This window comes from Notechis scutatus, chromosome Z (assembly GCF_049901735.1).
Source record: "Notechis scutatus isolate UNSWTSFEM ecotype Mainland chromosome Z, rNotScu1.2, whole genome shotgun sequence".
NCBI classification, from domain to species: domain Eukaryota; kingdom Metazoa; phylum Chordata; class Lepidosauria; order Squamata; family Elapidae; genus Notechis; species Notechis scutatus.
The window spans coordinates 65372377-65389075 of NC_142025.1; the positions used below are offsets into that span (position 1 = coordinate 65372377).

General features: G+C 37.6%; 1 protein-coding gene across 4 annotated transcripts in view; it reads right to left on the reverse strand.

Moving 5' to 3' along the window:
• DPY19L1 (dpy-19 like C-mannosyltransferase 1) overlaps positions 1 to 16699 on the reverse strand; it is a 148983-nt gene that overhangs the window by 63275 nt on the left and 69009 nt on the right. For all 4 annotated transcript variants that reach the window (XR_015745836.1, XR_015745837.1, XR_015745838.1 and 1 more), the window contains exons 13-16: positions 4489 to 4548; positions 3412 to 3492; positions 2541 to 2642; positions 491 to 562 (exon numbers count right to left, since the gene is read on the reverse strand). Coding sequence is in view for 1 of the 4 variants with exons in the window: in XM_026674865.2 (XP_026530650.1) it covers positions 491 to 562; positions 2541 to 2642; positions 3412 to 3492; positions 4489 to 4548 (315 nt within the window). In the remaining 3 variants the exon portion in view is untranslated. The remainder of the gene's footprint in view (positions 1 to 490; positions 563 to 2540; positions 2643 to 3411; positions 3493 to 4488; positions 4549 to 16699) is intronic.

A 16699-nucleotide genomic window follows, 5' to 3' on the forward strand; every position in this document is an offset into this window, starting at 1 on the left:
AAAAACAACGACACACACACACACACACACACACACACCAGATCAGACAAAGGGCACTATGAGAGAATTTTATCTGAATGAGATGGCAGCAACCAGCAATTTCACTTTCTCTGATAAATGGTGCGCTTAGCGACTCTTTCACTGAAACAAATTGCAATCACTAAATGAAGCCTAGCAATACTTCCATAAACCTCTGTATTAGTCTTTTGGGAGGGTTTCAGGGCAGGAAAAGGTGTAAAAACTCATTCTGATGTTTTTTGCCTAAGAGTGTACACTATTCAATACATTCAAAACTGTATTGTTCACCGGAATTTTTGAATAACAAAAGTTGATACATTCAACCTCTAAACTACTTTTCTGTGGATGATAGGATCTCTGGGATTGTTACATCAAAATTGGGTAGCTGAAAATTGGACCTCCAATAATTATTTTGTTTTAATATTATGACACAAATATACTAAAGGTAAAAGAAAAAAGAGTGATGGCATACCTTTATAACGATTACTGAAAAAACAATAAAAACTACTGGAAGCAGAAATGTCTTCATATATCTAACTGGAGTCTGAAATTAAAGTAAGTTTTATGTAGAGAAATTTGACGATAAAACTGTAAAAAAAATTCATTTTTAGGAAGTAGTCACAATTACCACTAATAAGTCAGTATTTTATTTTGTCTGGCATTTTCAATTATCACATCTATGAATTTCTGTTCCCCTTCTTTCTATTCAAAAACTTCTGCCTCATCTAGGGTCATATGCAAATTTATTTTGTAAAATTCCTTCATTTGAAATGAAACTTTAATTATATAATTTCTCCATTAGGAAAATCATTCTTGAAAGACATATAAATACATCACAGGATTTAGAATCCTTTATCTACAAAGGATCCTCTATTGGATTCATGTGGATTATTTTATATAGTTAAATGATCACTTCCCAGTCAGAAATAATTCTTATTTATGCCTAATTTCTTCACCAATACACATTTGGCAAACTATTTTGGTTTGGACTGGGAAACCTTTGGGCCATAATAAATAAATATGCATTTATTCTGAACTCATTTCATTGTTCATTTCTACTATATTATAGAATTTAATTTACTTTTAAATAAGTAAAACTATTTAAATTAGAATTTCACTTTTAATAGTGAAACTATTATGCTACTGAGTAAATGGTTTATGGATTATATGACCAATCATTATGATTCAATCTAACTGGTAATGCAGAAACAAACATCAACAAAGTAGCAAGTAGAGATAAACTGAACAGCATTTTCTTAACTTCACCCTTAATGTATATACTATATAAATTTCCCATGTGTGAGAATTGAGCATTTTGTCATTCATATGCTAATTATTCAGAATAGTGTTTAGACCAGGTGTCAGCAACCCGCAGCTCTGGAGCTGCATGAGGCTCTTTCGTCTCCATGCTGTGGTTCCCTGTCGGCTGAACCTATCACTGGCTGGCCTTGCCCCTCGCCCTTCCCTCTCAGTCACTCTTTGCCTGGCCTAAGAAGATAAGGGCAATGATGGTGGATGGAGACTTGCTCCATATTCCATAGTGGGAGCCAAGCGCCCCTGTACTTGCCTCTTCTTCCGGCCCTTGTTGGTGCTACCCGCACCTCGGTCACTTGGGGAAATGCGCGACTTGCTCTCCACCCCGAGGCACTGTCCTGGCTTGGTTGCAGCTAATGCTCCACATCATAATGGGCTCCAGGAGGAGGGGGGAAATAAAGAAAATATCGGAAGCCACAAAACCTGGGTAGGTGTGGTTGGGGGTGGTCATGTGATTGGGTGGGAGTGAATGATGTTGAGTTGGCCACGCCCACCCAGGTTATATGGCTCCAGGTGTTTTTCTCTCTCTAGGAAATGGGTCCAAATGGCTCTTGGAGGTTTAAGGTTGCAGACCCCTGGTTTAGACAAGGTTTTTAAAGTGTCTCTGCTTTTGTACACACACAAATACATATATACATTCAATCTAGTCAAAATATCATTTTGGATGGAGGTGAGTTGTCAAAGTAGAAAAAGGACAGATAAAAATTGAATGTTTTTAATTTTTTAAAAATTAGAATTAGTCCTTGATTTACGACCAGTAACTTAGTAGCTAGTAACCATTTAAAGTTATTTATACATGTACCTTGGGATTAGTTAAAATCCATATTTGAAATTCGAAAAGTTGTCCCTCCAGTCACATGACTGAACTGTGAGACCTCAGCAACAGGGCTATACTTATAGCCATTTGCATATGCCCTGTGATCATGTGGCTGCATGTTTTATTGAAAAGCAGTACCTACTTCCAGTTTTTGCCAAAACCACACCCATAGTGAACCATTGGTTTGCTTAACAACTACCAAAAAATAAGTCATAAAATTTGGTGTGACATATGGCCGATTTGTTTTACAACTATCATGACTTAGTACTGTGATGGCCCAATTTTAGTTGTAAGTCAAACACTATCTGTATCAATAGATTTGTATGTTAATCTTATTAATTGCAAAATGTTTGAAATGTACTGAATGAATGAATGAATCAATGATACTTACCTCTTTTTCCATGAAATCAAACTCCACAGCACAAGTATACATAGATGTATCAAAATCTCTATAACCAATAAGTTTTGCTTTTAACAGATTACTTATATGGACCTAATTGAAAAAAATGACAGTGAAATATTTGTTAGACAAATTTGTATGGATGTGAGCTGTAATATAAAATGGGGAAGAAACCATTATTGGCTGATAACTATATTCAGTTTTGATTAATTATTTCTATTATTTTACACTTAGTATAAGTGTACCCCTCTATTTTTAATCTGCAACCAGACACTTCTGCAATTCACTGAGAGAGCAACAAATGTACAACCTACATAATTCCCAGCATCTCCACCAGCATAAAAGAGTGAAGAAAGGAGGACCAGAAGAATGCCCCTGCAAAAGTTTCAGTAACTTCTGGGTGTCAGTGAAAATGGAGCCTTAGTTTTTCATTCCAAGATGAGGACATGTATTACTTGACACCTGCTTCAAATCTTCAAGAAAGAGTGCTGTGAAACTTAACTACATCACTCAGAGAGTACACTTGATACAGCCATAGTTTAAGACATTTACAAACTGTCAAATAACCCAGCACAATGATTGCTGTGTTCCATAATTTTCTTCAGGTAGCACATCCGGTAGAAGATTCCAGGAGGGTGATTAATTAATAGATTTAAACTTAGTATTAATGTACTTTTTAAACTACACTATAATACTCTATTCATGGGCATAGTTCTCAAGTATATTTTTACAACTTCAAGTAAAATAATGGCATCTAATATGAAAATTTAACATTATACATATTACCGGAAGAGAATACAAAATATACAAAGCTAACATACATTATTCTGACAGCAAACATAAAACCTAAGTTTTAACTTACATCATCAGATATTCCAAATATTAGACACATCAAGAATTTCAAAATAATTGTCCCAAGCAGGCAAGAAAATCCTTCCAAAGCCTATAGAAATGATAAGAACAGGGATAACATCCTTCAGATTGGGTCAATTATATTTGATTGCAATTTCCACATTTATTCTGTCCCTAAACTGTAAGAAAACTTAGTCTTAAAAATAGGAGAGGCAAAATCTGATTCATCTACATTTTGATTTGATTTTTCTGCAACTCCAATATTTTTCTCATTTTTTGCAGAAAATATTCAGTCATCATTGTTTAAAGTATGAAAGAAATACTTTAAAAATTGACCAGTACTAGAGAAAGTATATATTAGAAAGATTTCCACATAAGTACAACTATAATTATTATAACAAAATAGCTATTTTAATTTTACATAACTATTTGTTCTGAACCATATTCTAAATTTAAATAAATCAGGAACAAGAAGGAAGCTTCCATTCAGGAACTGAATAAAGTTTATTAAGGAACTGAATAAAGATTTTTGCTTATGTTTCTCTGAATAGTCAAAAATTACTTTCTCAGCCATTCTTTTATTATTAAATTTAATTGTAAGCCATGATTTTATGAATTTAAAAACTAATAATAACTTGAGCCTATTGCTACAATGAGATGCAATAGCAACCTGTTTACTCACAAATAGGAAATAAGTTGAGAAAATATTTGATAGAAGAAAAAGCAGAATGCAAGCCAAGTATTTTGCTCTGCCTATGCTTGCAATACTGTGTTTATAGAATGAGTATTTCTTTTTTTATAGCAATAGCACTTATATACTTATACTATAGACTTATATACCATTTTACAGAGCTTTACAGCCTTCTCCAAGTGGTTTACAAAGTCAGCATATTGCCTTCAACAATCTGGGTCCTCATTTAACCCACCTCGGAAAGATGGAAGGCTGAGTTAACCTTGTGCCTGGTGAGATTTGATCTGCCAAATTGCAGGTAGCCGGCAGTCAGCTAAAGTAGCCTGCAGTACTGCACTCAAACCACTGCGCCACTGTATATCTGATAATATTTGTGCCATAAAATATTAAACTTACCCACAAAGGAATATTTTTAGTATGCAATTTCAGGTACTTAGGGCCCAGTTCCAGAATACTCTAGAATAAGAAAATTGTTGCATTAGCACTTACAGCTTTAACATTAGTTCCAGGATATTTCTGTAAATGTGTCAGAGTATATTCATGAACTGGAATAGAGCATGGAAACAAGGTCAGCCAATGAATAGGCATAGCAACTAAGTCAGCTAACGAGGACTGTTTTGGAAACTGAAACTAGAATTAGCCTAGGCTGGAAACTGAAACTAGAAGTAGCCTAGGCGTGGCTCTATGTTAAGCTCTGCAGCTATATTGAGCTCTGCAGCTATATTGAGTTTGCAGCCAAGAGATTCAGTGGAACAGCATTTTGTTCATATTCAAACTTTGTTTGTGGAATTAGAACAACATGGGATGAGGATTCCTGAATCTCAGAAAGTGCTCTTAATTTTGAACAGCCTAGATGAAACATGGGGCATTGTGTCTGCAGTGTTTGAATGCAAACCAGAGCAACAATTGAGTTTGGAAGCTCTGAAAGCGTGTCTGATAGCTGAAGCACAGAAATGCCATTACAGAAAAAGCCACGAGGAGGAAAAATTCCTGAGGAGGGGCCCAAGAGGAGCAATGGAAATTTCCACAGCCAGACTATCTGCAGAGAGCAGCACAGAGATAAGTGTCTTGGAGTTTCCAGAGACCAACAGAACAGCAGTAGAAGATATCAGATTACAGCTAAGAAGAAAGCCCAACAACAGAAACAAAGTTTCATCTGTGGTGACACTAATTTAAAGAAGGACTGCTTGCAAGACAGAAGAAGTTTGCAAGGACAGATTGATGGACAGATTGCTGTTGCAAAAGTCTGCAATAGTAATGAAAGAAATCAATGGCTTATAGACAGTGGGGCTAGCCAAACGATTATTAATATTACTAAATTATTTTACAGGATGGATGCAGCTGCAGGAGACACAGTAGCCTGGGCGAATAGCAAAAAGGCTAAATTCACTGGAAGAGGCAGTGTGCAAATTCTACATTTGGAAACAAGACTTAATAATGTTTTATGTATGGAAATGGAACATAATTTGCTGTGTGTCTCTAGTTTAGACAAGCAAGGATTTGAGACCACATTTGTAAATGGGCAGTATCTTATAAAGAAAAATGGAGACTTCCAGTGGTGACTCATGTCATGGCGGTACAGAGGAACAGCTCTCCATTCCCTGTACCGGGATTTTCATGTCTGGCAGCTGATTGAGGTAAAGTTCAGTCCCGGAGGGACCAGCAGAGAGAGGGTGGAACTCTTGGAGATGGTAGGTAGAGTTGCGGCTCCCAGCAGATTGAAGAGGAGAGCCCGCAGCCTGACGCAAAAGAAGCCACCCCTAGGGCAGACCCAAAGACGTGGCGAGCCGAGACAGTATGACAGCAACAGGCAAGTTGTGGATATAACCAAGTCTAGAAGATTGGTGAAGATTGGATCAGAGAGCAGTCAAATTGAAAGAAGCTTCCAGCGAGGAAGGGCTAAATGTGAAGAGTAAGCGGCAGAAGTTTCTTTTTCCCTCCTGCACAGGGAGCAGATTGGCAGCGGAGGAAAGGAAAGACTAAAATGATAAGATTATAAAATTATAAGAGAAGAGAAAGAGAAGAAGAAAACCTTTTTCTGGGGAAACTGCCTTTTGAAGATTGACACTGTATAACTCCAATTCGGGAAAAAGATAGAATTGACAGGTGGGAGGAAGAATCGTTGATGAATGACTGTGCAGATCATAGGAGACTGCCATTGTGAGAAAGAACAAGAACGGAGAACTGATGCAATACTGACAAGTGATGACTAACTGTTTTTTTCTTTTCTTTTTTCCTCTTCCTACATGAATTAATACTATTAGATTTATATTAATAATATTTATTTTTACTTATATTTATAATACTTTATCATTTATATTAATATATCATTATTGAATTAATAAAGCTAATATATTTATAAGAAATTTAAGATAAAGGAATAATTAGATTCCATTCCTTAGTAGTAGTATTTACATAATCTTTATATACAGATTATGTTTACATAGAGTTATATAGAGCATATTAGAATTTGTTTAAATTTTTTAATAATTTCTGAATATTAATATTGGAACTGATTTACATACTTGAAGCACTTATAATTTTAGCAGCTGATAATTAATTAATATTATAGTATAAGGAATGTTATTATAGTATGATACATTATTGATATTATTGCCATCAATTAGTAAGCATGAAGTATTAACTGTATTAATAGTATTTATTGTATTTATTATATCACATTTCGTATCTTAAATAATTTTTCTTCTTCTTAATTGTACTGATAAATTATTAACCATTAACTACTGATGTTAATTATTATCTAACAACTGATCATTAATTGATATTATTTATCTTTATTAATATTGATTTATTTTATTTATTAACTAATTTATTGACTACCAAATTGAGAAATAACTCCAAAAGAGACTAATTGACCCAGATGGTAATTTGGGAAAACATCTATAAGATATTAGGATAACAGCATAAAATTATAGAGAGATGACCAGCATTACAACTGTCAAGACAGGGGAAAAAACTACAGCATCCATATCGTTATCCAGCCTGGCAACATCCAATCAGTGAACAATTGAAGGAATACTCACTACGGAGAAACCAAATCCCATTCCTAATAAGCAGATGATGCAGATCACCCTACTATCGATACAGGAAACAATGATTAAATTACAAGAAGCTATGTCGAAAAACCACGTGGAAATTAAATCTGAAATGGGTGAGATGAAATCTGAACTAAAATCAGAGATGGGAGAGATGAAACTGGAAATACACAACCTGGATGATAAAATGGGATCCATCCAAGAAGCAATTAAGAAAAATGAAGATAGAATAAAAACAATCGAAAATCAAACAGAACAGACAGAGAAAAAACTAGAGGCAATGGATCAGAAGATCATGGGATACAATAAAGAAATGGAAGAATCTCTCATTCATCTCGAGATAGATCGGGCTTCTTTTTTCTTGAGGTTCCAGAATGTAACAGAAGAAAAAGAGGAGGATCTAGCAATACTGATGGCAGAGTTGTTGGCAGAGGCACTTCAGAAGGATAGTCAAGAAATGATAAAGTAAATTGACGACGTCTACAGAGTGTATACCAGCTATGCCAGGCACCATAGATTCCCTAGAGAGGTGCATGTAAGGTTTGCATGAAGGAAAGTAGGAGACATTATCTATAAAATCACTAGAGAGGAACCACTGATGTATAAGGGAAAAAAGATAGTCATACTGAAGCAGATCCCCAGGAGAGTATGCAAACAGCGGAAGGATTACCGATTTTTGGTAAGTCATCTAAATAAAAAGAACATCCTGTTTTGATGGTTGTCCACTATGAAGGCAATGATCCACCCAAATACTTTGGATATCAGCAAAAAAGTTATATATTACCAAATTTTGGATAATCAAGGAAGACTTAAAACAAGTCAATAATTAGAAATACAGGGAATATTGATAGAATGGTGGTCGTACCTTCAAGTACAGACGAAGTATAAAAAAGATCTAGAAGAATTTGGATTTGAAACAAAAACCCAGCTAGATAAATTATTGCTAGGATCAGAAGAAAAAATATCTAAAATATACAATTATCTATTAAACTTTAAAAAATATCTAAAATATACAATTATCTATTAAACTATCTATTAAACTTTGACTTAGAAGAGGAAATTGTTAAAGGACCCATGTTAGCCTTACCTAAAAACTTTGGACATAATATTGATCCAGAAGAGTGGGAAAAAGTGTGGCATAAAAAATTTTCTTTGACAAAGTCGGCCGCATATAAAGAAAATTTATATAAAATGCTTTATCGTTGGCATTTGGCGAAAATGTATCCTAAGCTGAACCTGAATTGTTGGAAGTGTAAGAGAACACAAGGCACCTTCTTCCACATCTGGTCGCTATGCCCAGAAATTAAAAAAATTGGACCAAGATACAAACATGGATAGAGGAAATTATCGATCGTAGGTTGGAGTGGAAGCTGGAATTATTTCTCCTGGGAATTATTAAAGACAAATACTCCCAAAAGATCCAATACCTGATTATACACATAATAATAGCGGCAAGAATTGCACTAGTGCAGGCTTGGAAGATGTCTACCATTCCGTCTGATAAAATTATAATCCATAAAATTCTGGAATGTGCAGAGATGGATAGACTCATGATGAAATTAAATGATAAAGAAGACTCAGAATATTACTCAATTGGGAACATTTGGTATCAATGGGTAGACAGTAAAACATGAAAAATATAGATTAAAAGAGGGAATAAAATTGGCATATAGGTATATAGATAGGAACAATGAGAAGCTGTTGAAATCAAGAAACTGCCATAAAATGGAGATCTATGTAAATATTCATATTTAATTTATAATATCTATGTAGTTATATTTATATTGCATTCTGAAAAATATATAACATATCTCCTTTTATGGCTATGGAATAGAGAGCACAGACTATAATTATATAGACTTTTATCTGATTTTTCTCTTTATATATATATATATATATATATATATATGGTGTTCGGCTTGGTTCGGGTATTTTCCCACGTCATTGTAGTTGTTCTTTTAAAGTTGTAGCAACGTTTCAGCAGAATCTCATCTGCCATCATCAGGCTTCTGTATTGTGTCCGTCTGTAAGTACCCGAAAACTTAAGAAAACATATATATATATATATATATATATATATATATATATATATATATGGATCTTTGATTATTTGGGTTTTCTCCGCGTAAGATTCAAAGTATCTAGGCAACGTTTGGCGAGGTCCCACTCGCCATCTTCAGGCTGGTGCTTTCGGCTTAGTGCCAGTGCAAGCATGACCACGAACTCAAAGCCAAACGAACACAGACCCAGACCCCAAACTCAAAGCCATATTAAAAACCCAAAATGCTACATCACAGCCACCCGCTCAGGACATCACATCAGAAAACTCAAGAAATTACACCTCAAGAACTCAAGAAGTCACAACACAGCAAATGACCCAGGATATCACAGCACAAGACCAAGGATACCACAGCAATAAATCTCACAAGGTCATCACACAACCCATTACCCAAGCTGTTACTACACAGGAGGCTAATCGAAAAGAGATCAAAACACAAACGACCCAGGAGATTACAACGCAAGACCCAGGATACCACAACAAAAGAACTCACAAGCCCATCACACAACCCATTACCCAAGCCGTTAAAACACAAGAGGCTAACAACCCAGGAGATGACAGCACAAGATCCAGGATATCTCTACAACAAAAGGCCATTACACAGCCCATTATACCAACATCAACTCCATCAACCAATCAAGAGGCTGCAGCACAGCCAACCAGCCCAGCACACCATCCCCCACCACTTGTATATATAGAGAGATGGCAGCTCCGGTCACACACTGCTTGCACTGGCACTAAGCCGAAAGCACCAGCCTGAAGATGGCGAGTGGGACCTCGCCGAAACGTTGCCTAGATACTTTGAATCTTACGCGGGAGAAAACCCGAATAACCAAAGATCCACATACAAATACCCATGAGAACCTTAGAAAACATATATATATATATATATATATATATATATATATATATATATATATATATATATATGTATGTATGTATGTATGTATGTATGTATGTATGTATGTATGTATGTATGTATGTATATGTATATGTATATGTATAATGTATAATGTATAATATATAATGTATAATGTATATGTATATGTATATGTATATGTATGTATTTAGTGTTAATGATATTTTTCTTTTTTGAATCTATGACCTATATACATGAATCACTTTTTATTAATATATTAAGGCACTGAGAATTAGTATTACCAATACTATGAATAACTGTCAAGTATTAATTGTATGTATTGTATTTATTGTACTGTCAAGAAAATGATGTTGAAAGATATTGACACATCTTCTATTATAGAAATTTTTGTAAATTTTTAAATATTTTGTATTTTTGTAAACTTTTTAATATTTTGAATTTCAATAAAGAATTTTTTAATGAAAATAATAATAATAATAAAGAAAAATGGAATTGTCTGTGCAAAGGGCATAAAGCAGTGGTTCCCAAACTTTTTCAGTCCACCCACCCCTTGGTGCTACAAACTCATCCTCGATGCCCCCCACCCAGGGGTGGGATTCAAATTTCTGTGGGCGTGGCCTAATTTGAGGGCATGGCTTACTGGTCATGTAACTGGGTGGGCATGGCTTGCTGGTCATGTGACTGGGTGGGCGTGGCTTGCAGGTCACATGATGGTAGGTGTGGTTTGGTGGTCATGTGACTGGGTGGGTGTAGCCAGGTGACTGGCAAACCAAATACAAGTGGTCCTCACTTAATGGCCAGTTATTTAGCACTCCCTTCCAGCCCTGCTGGAGCAGGTCATTGGACTAGAATCAGCAAGCATCTCTGATTAGATTCTAGTAGTGAATAGAATCTAATCAGATGCTTTGCCGATTCTTGTTGATTTTTTTATTTGTATTTCTTTATTTTATACTGCTGAATTGCATTGACATGTGTGTCCCTTCCTGTGCACAACCCAGAAGCTTTTGTGATTCTTTGCAGCAAAAATTACCAACCTCTGGCTTTGCTCTACTTTTCAAACGTGCTGCCATTGCCACGTTCCAGGTGCCGGCGCAGGTCCACCCGATTGAGCCACTGCACCGGAGGGACCTGCCCAAGCAAGTCCGAGCAGAGTGGTGCACCAAGTCAATGGGATGAGCCTGAGAGAGGGAAAGAGAGAGAGAGAAAAGAAAGAGAGAGAGAGAGAGAGAGAAGAAAGAAAGAGAAAAGGAAAAGAAAGAAAAAGGGACAGACAAAGAAAGGGGATGGAAGGAAGGGACAGAAAGAAAAAGAAATAAAGGAGGGAGGAGAAAGATAATGAGATATCTATTCTAGTCCAACCACCTGCTCCAGCAGGGTTAGAAGGGAGTGTGTGTGTGTGTGTGTGTGTGTGTGTTCTCCTTGTAATTTACCAGTACATTTTGCTTTTGCCTTTTTCAGAATTGGCACTGTAATACATTGGGGAAAAGTAATTTTTTTAGGATGGAGATCTGGTCCAATGGATCATGTTTAAAGCCTCAACAAAATGTGAGACTTCATGATAGTCTTGACCATGTTTCGTCCACCAAACCTTTAATAGAAGCCAAAGATGTTTCAATGTGCAAAAGGACCTCAGTCTAAACTAGGCCTCATTTCAATCTGATGCATCAGGTCTCTCTCTCCCTCCCTCCCTCCCAGACTGGCTTTGCTCTACTTTCCTGATGTGCCTGCAGAGCTGGCACTTCAAACATGGATGGATGGAGAGAGAAAGAGAGAGGGAGGGAGAGAGACAGGTAGGTAGACAGTGAGATAGACAGACAGACAGACAGACAGACAGATAGATAGATAGATAGATAGATAGATAGATAGATAGATAGATAGATAGACAGACAGACAGACAGACAGACAGACAGACAGACAGACAGACAGACAGACAGACAGACAGAGTAGCTTGGTAGGTAGGTAGGCAGGGAGGCAGACCTTTTGTATGAATGTATGGATAGGTAGATAGGTAGGCAGGCAGGCAGGCAGGAAGACAGACAGACAGACAGACCTTTTAGTGCCCCCAAGGGGGCCGGCAGAGGGGCGCTAAGAGGCGGCAGGGGGCGTTCGAGGTGCTGGCACCGTAGGCTCACCCCACTGACTGTTGCACCGCTACAGAGCCGGCGCTTCAAATGCGGTGACAGCGGCTTTGCCCTACTTTCCCAACATGCTGCCGCATTCGAGACGCCGGCTCTGGAACAATGCAACAGTCAATGGGGTGAGTCTGTGGTGCTGGCGCCTCAAATGCCCCCCTGCGCCCCCCCCTTGGGGGAGCTAAGAGGCGGCAGGGGGGCGTTCGAGGTGCTGGCACCGCAGGCTCACCCCATTGACTGTTGCACCAGAGCGGTGCAAGGGGCTTTATGGAGTGAGCCTGCGGAGCTGGCATGTTGAACGCCACGGCACATAGCGTGCTACCGCTGCTGCCTTCGAGGCACTGGCTACGGAGCGGTGCAACAGTCAATGGGGTGAGCCTGTGGGGCCAGCGCCTCAAACGCCCCCCTACCGCCTTTTAGCGGCCCCCTGCCAGCTCCCTTGCCTCTTAGCACCCTCCTAAGGCATCCCACCATCCCCCAGGGTGCGGTACTGTCCACTTTGGGAACCACTGTGTTACAGGGACAAAAAGTTCAATGTGCACAAACATTTGGCAATGTTGCAAAACATGATTCTTGTGTTCATCTTTTGCACAGGAAACTTGATCATGCCAACTTTAAAGTTGTCCAAAAGATGGACCAGTATGCAGAAGGATTGCATGTAAAGGGTTGTAAGGCATATTTTAATTGTGCAGTATGCAAAACATCAAAGTCCAAAGCATTCCCAGTAAGCAAGAGTAGCACAAGGCAGAAAACAAGAGTTCTAGAGGTGATACATGCAGATTTGGGGCCCAATGCAAGCCAGTTTGGGAAGAGCTAAGTATGCACTTGTCATTGTAGATGACTATAGTAGGCTTGGGTTCTGCTATTTATTAAAGAGTAAAACAGAAGTGCTACAGAAATTTAAGCAATGGGTAAGCTTTGTAGAAAGAAGGTATAAACCACAGGTATGTCAGTTGCAAACTGACAGAGGTTCAGAATTCATGTCAACAAGTTTTCAACAGTGGTTGGCACAGTTAGGAATAAAACACAGACACACAAATCCTTACACAGCAGCTGAGAATGGTGTTGCTGAGAGATGGAATGGAGTCTTGCAAACCATTAAGGACTCACTGCTAGAGGGTTCTGGTCTAAGCAGGTCATATTGGGGTGAAGCCATATTGACTGCTAACTATTTAGTTGTTGTGGAGTTCCTCCATTAATGATATATGCAGTGCTATATGGGAAAAAAACACCTCTAGCACATTTAAGGGTGTTTGGAAGCAATGCGTGCATGCATATTCCAAAGGCAATTAGAAAAAAGGGGCAACCAAAGGCTAGAAAGCTCAGGTTTGTGGGCTATGAGCCAGGTTCAAAGAGTTATCGCTTTAGCGATGGGAGCAAAAGAATACTATTTTCAAGGTCTGCAAGCTTTGCAGAGCAAAACTGGAACAGAATTGATGCAAATTTGTGGAATGACTCAATTAGTGACAGTGACACACTTAGTGATGGTAACTCACTTAGTGATGGTAACTCACTTAGTGATGGTGTCAGTGTTCAGGGAGAAGCTGAACAAAATATGAAGCAAGAGAGGGTTGACACACAGGAGCAGTCAGTGCCATGCAGGTCAGAGCAATGGAACAAGGGGATTCCACCTGACAGGTATTCTGCTAGTGAAGTTAAAGTATGGTATGAGCCCAAGGAACTACAAAGAAGTATTGGCATTACCTAAAATTGAACAAGTAAAGTGGAAAGAAGCCATGGACAAGGAAATGAAATCCATGGGAGAACATGAAGTGTTCACATCTATGACTTTGCCACAGAGTAGCAACGCTGTAGAATGCAAGTGGATATACAAGAAAAAGATACTACCCAATAATGAAGTACAATATAAAGCAAGGTTAGTGGCACAGGGGTTTTCACAGATGAAAAATGTGCACTATGATGAGATATTTGCGCCAACTGTAAAGAGTGAGAGCATCAGGCTGGCACTAGCGTTGGCAGCAGCACATGGCCATAAAATTTGGCATTTTGACATAACTACTGCATTTCTCAATGCAGAATTAGAGGAAGAAATTTACATGGTTCAAGCACCAGGGTATGAAAGTAAAAAGCCTAACATAGTATATAAATTGAACAAGGCCATTTATGGGCTGAAGCAGTCAGCCAGGAATTGTAATATCTGTTTAAATACTGTATTGAAAGGTCTTGGGTTCAAGAGTTGCAAGGCTGATAGGTGCATATCTACTGGAAAGTGAAAAGGTGGGGATCAATGCAATTGCGTTGGATAGGTGTAAAAAAGGAATTATCAGGTATTTGGGGGGAACTGTAAATGTGGGTCTTCAAATACAGGTATCTGAAGAATATTAAAGGTAATTGAATTTATGTCTATTCCAGTTAAGAAGGGAGGAGTTTCAGAGTATATTCATGAACTGGAATAGAGCATGGTAACAAGGTCAGCCAATGAATAGGCATAGCAACTAAGTCAGCTAACGAGGACTGTTTTGGAAACTGAAACTAGAATTAGTCTAGGCTGGAAACTGAAACTAGAAGTAGCCTAAGGTGTGGCTCTATGTTCAGCTCTGAGTCTGTCTATTGAAAATGAAACTGGTTCTCTCTTCTGCTGTGTATAGTGCTTGCCTGCTGAACTAAAATGAAACTGATGTCTGTTTTTGAGCTGCTGCTGAAGCTCTGAACTTGTAACATGTCTACTTCTGTTTGAGTTTGCTCCATGTTGGAGAAATCTACAACTGGTTTGTAAAATCTACTTATTATTATCTACTTATTATAAAGATGTTAAATGAAACATCAGCCATCTGTGTTTATTTTTTTGGCGCTGAATGAACACTGCAATACTCTAACAAAATGTGATTTAGAAGATGAAACAACAAATAAGTAAAAATAGTATGATATACTTGAAGAAGTTTTGTAAAACTATCGACATAACCTTTTTGCCAAACTGATTACTGCATAAACTGATAAATATCACTATTGCTAGTTCAACTTGCAGAGACTGAAACACAACTAAAATTCTGTGGAATTTTAGTATAAATAATTTGCCTATCAAACTATTTACAGAGTCAATGTAAATCCCATTTTGTAATATATAAAAGCAATTATCTTCAATTAAAATATTTTTCAAAGCTGGTCTAAGAATATTTAGAATTGTTTAAATCACATGTAGAACACATCTGCATTCATAGTGAAAGATGAGAATTTCAGGAAGCACATATTTTGCAGCCATCTTTATTTAATTTGAAATACAATTTATAGTTTCCCCAAAGCCTACCAATGCCCTTTTAAATTAAATATTAATCTTTAATCTACTAAATATTAGCATTAGTCTAATGATTTTATCACTATATTACAAAACTAGCAATATTTTCTGCAAAGGGTTACTTTGCAGAGTGAGATAGACAGCATATCAATTAAACAATAAATAATTTTCTGCAACTACATGACATTCAGAAGATATCACAGCTGAAACTAGAAATAATGTTGTAGAGACTCTGAAACACATTGAATTCACTGAGCTAATAAAGAAGAGAGGCTCTTGAAACACTCTCTTTTTTGACGTTATGATATGGATAAAAGGCATCTGTTAAGAGATTCCCTATACTTCACAAAGCCTAGAGAGAATATATTTGGAAGAAGCCTGACAAACGATGTTAAACAGAGGGCTCTATATAAAATCTTGAAGGAGAAGTGAGAGATAGCCCAGGATAGTGTGACATCAAGCACAGGGAATGTTATTGCATAAAATAAACAGGATATGGTATATCAATAAAAGAGGGCATAGTTCAATTATGTGATCTACAAGATTCCAGTCTTGCTGTACAAATTCACAGATTGTAGGGAACTATAAAAACTATCAGTTTTAATTAAAAATGGTCAATTTTTAAAAACACAAAACGCAAACAGGGAAGCCGCCTGGTCTGCTCCAGCCAATAGCTGATTCCAGCCATCCATGTGAGGAAATAGCCATAGACTTTATAGTCGAACTCCCAGAGAGCAGTGGAAATGCTGTCATTTGGACAGTGGTTGATTTGTTTTCTAAGCAAGCACATTTTGCTGCTTGCTCTGGATTACCATCAACTAAGAGATTAGCAAAAATCTTCATCAAACGGATTATTTCTGATTAAGGAGTCCAGTTTACCATGAAGTTCTGGAGGGAATTCCTACATTCTGTTGTGCCCTCTCAGAGGCTGAGCTCTGCTTTTCATCTGAGCATGAATGGGGCCGTGGAATGAACGAATACCATGGTGGAACAGTACCTGAGATGCTATGTATACCAACAAGAAAATTGGGCTGATCTGCTATCTTTCATGGAAGTGGCCTACAACAACACAGTCCACAATAGCATAGGCTTAACCCCTTTCCAAGTCATCAGCAGAATGTACTTTGTGCCTATGCCTGAGCTATCTAGAGAGCCTCCAACCTCAATGTCCCCAGCTGAGTTGGTGGATTCATTAAAACAGGGTTGGGACAATATCAAGTATGCCCT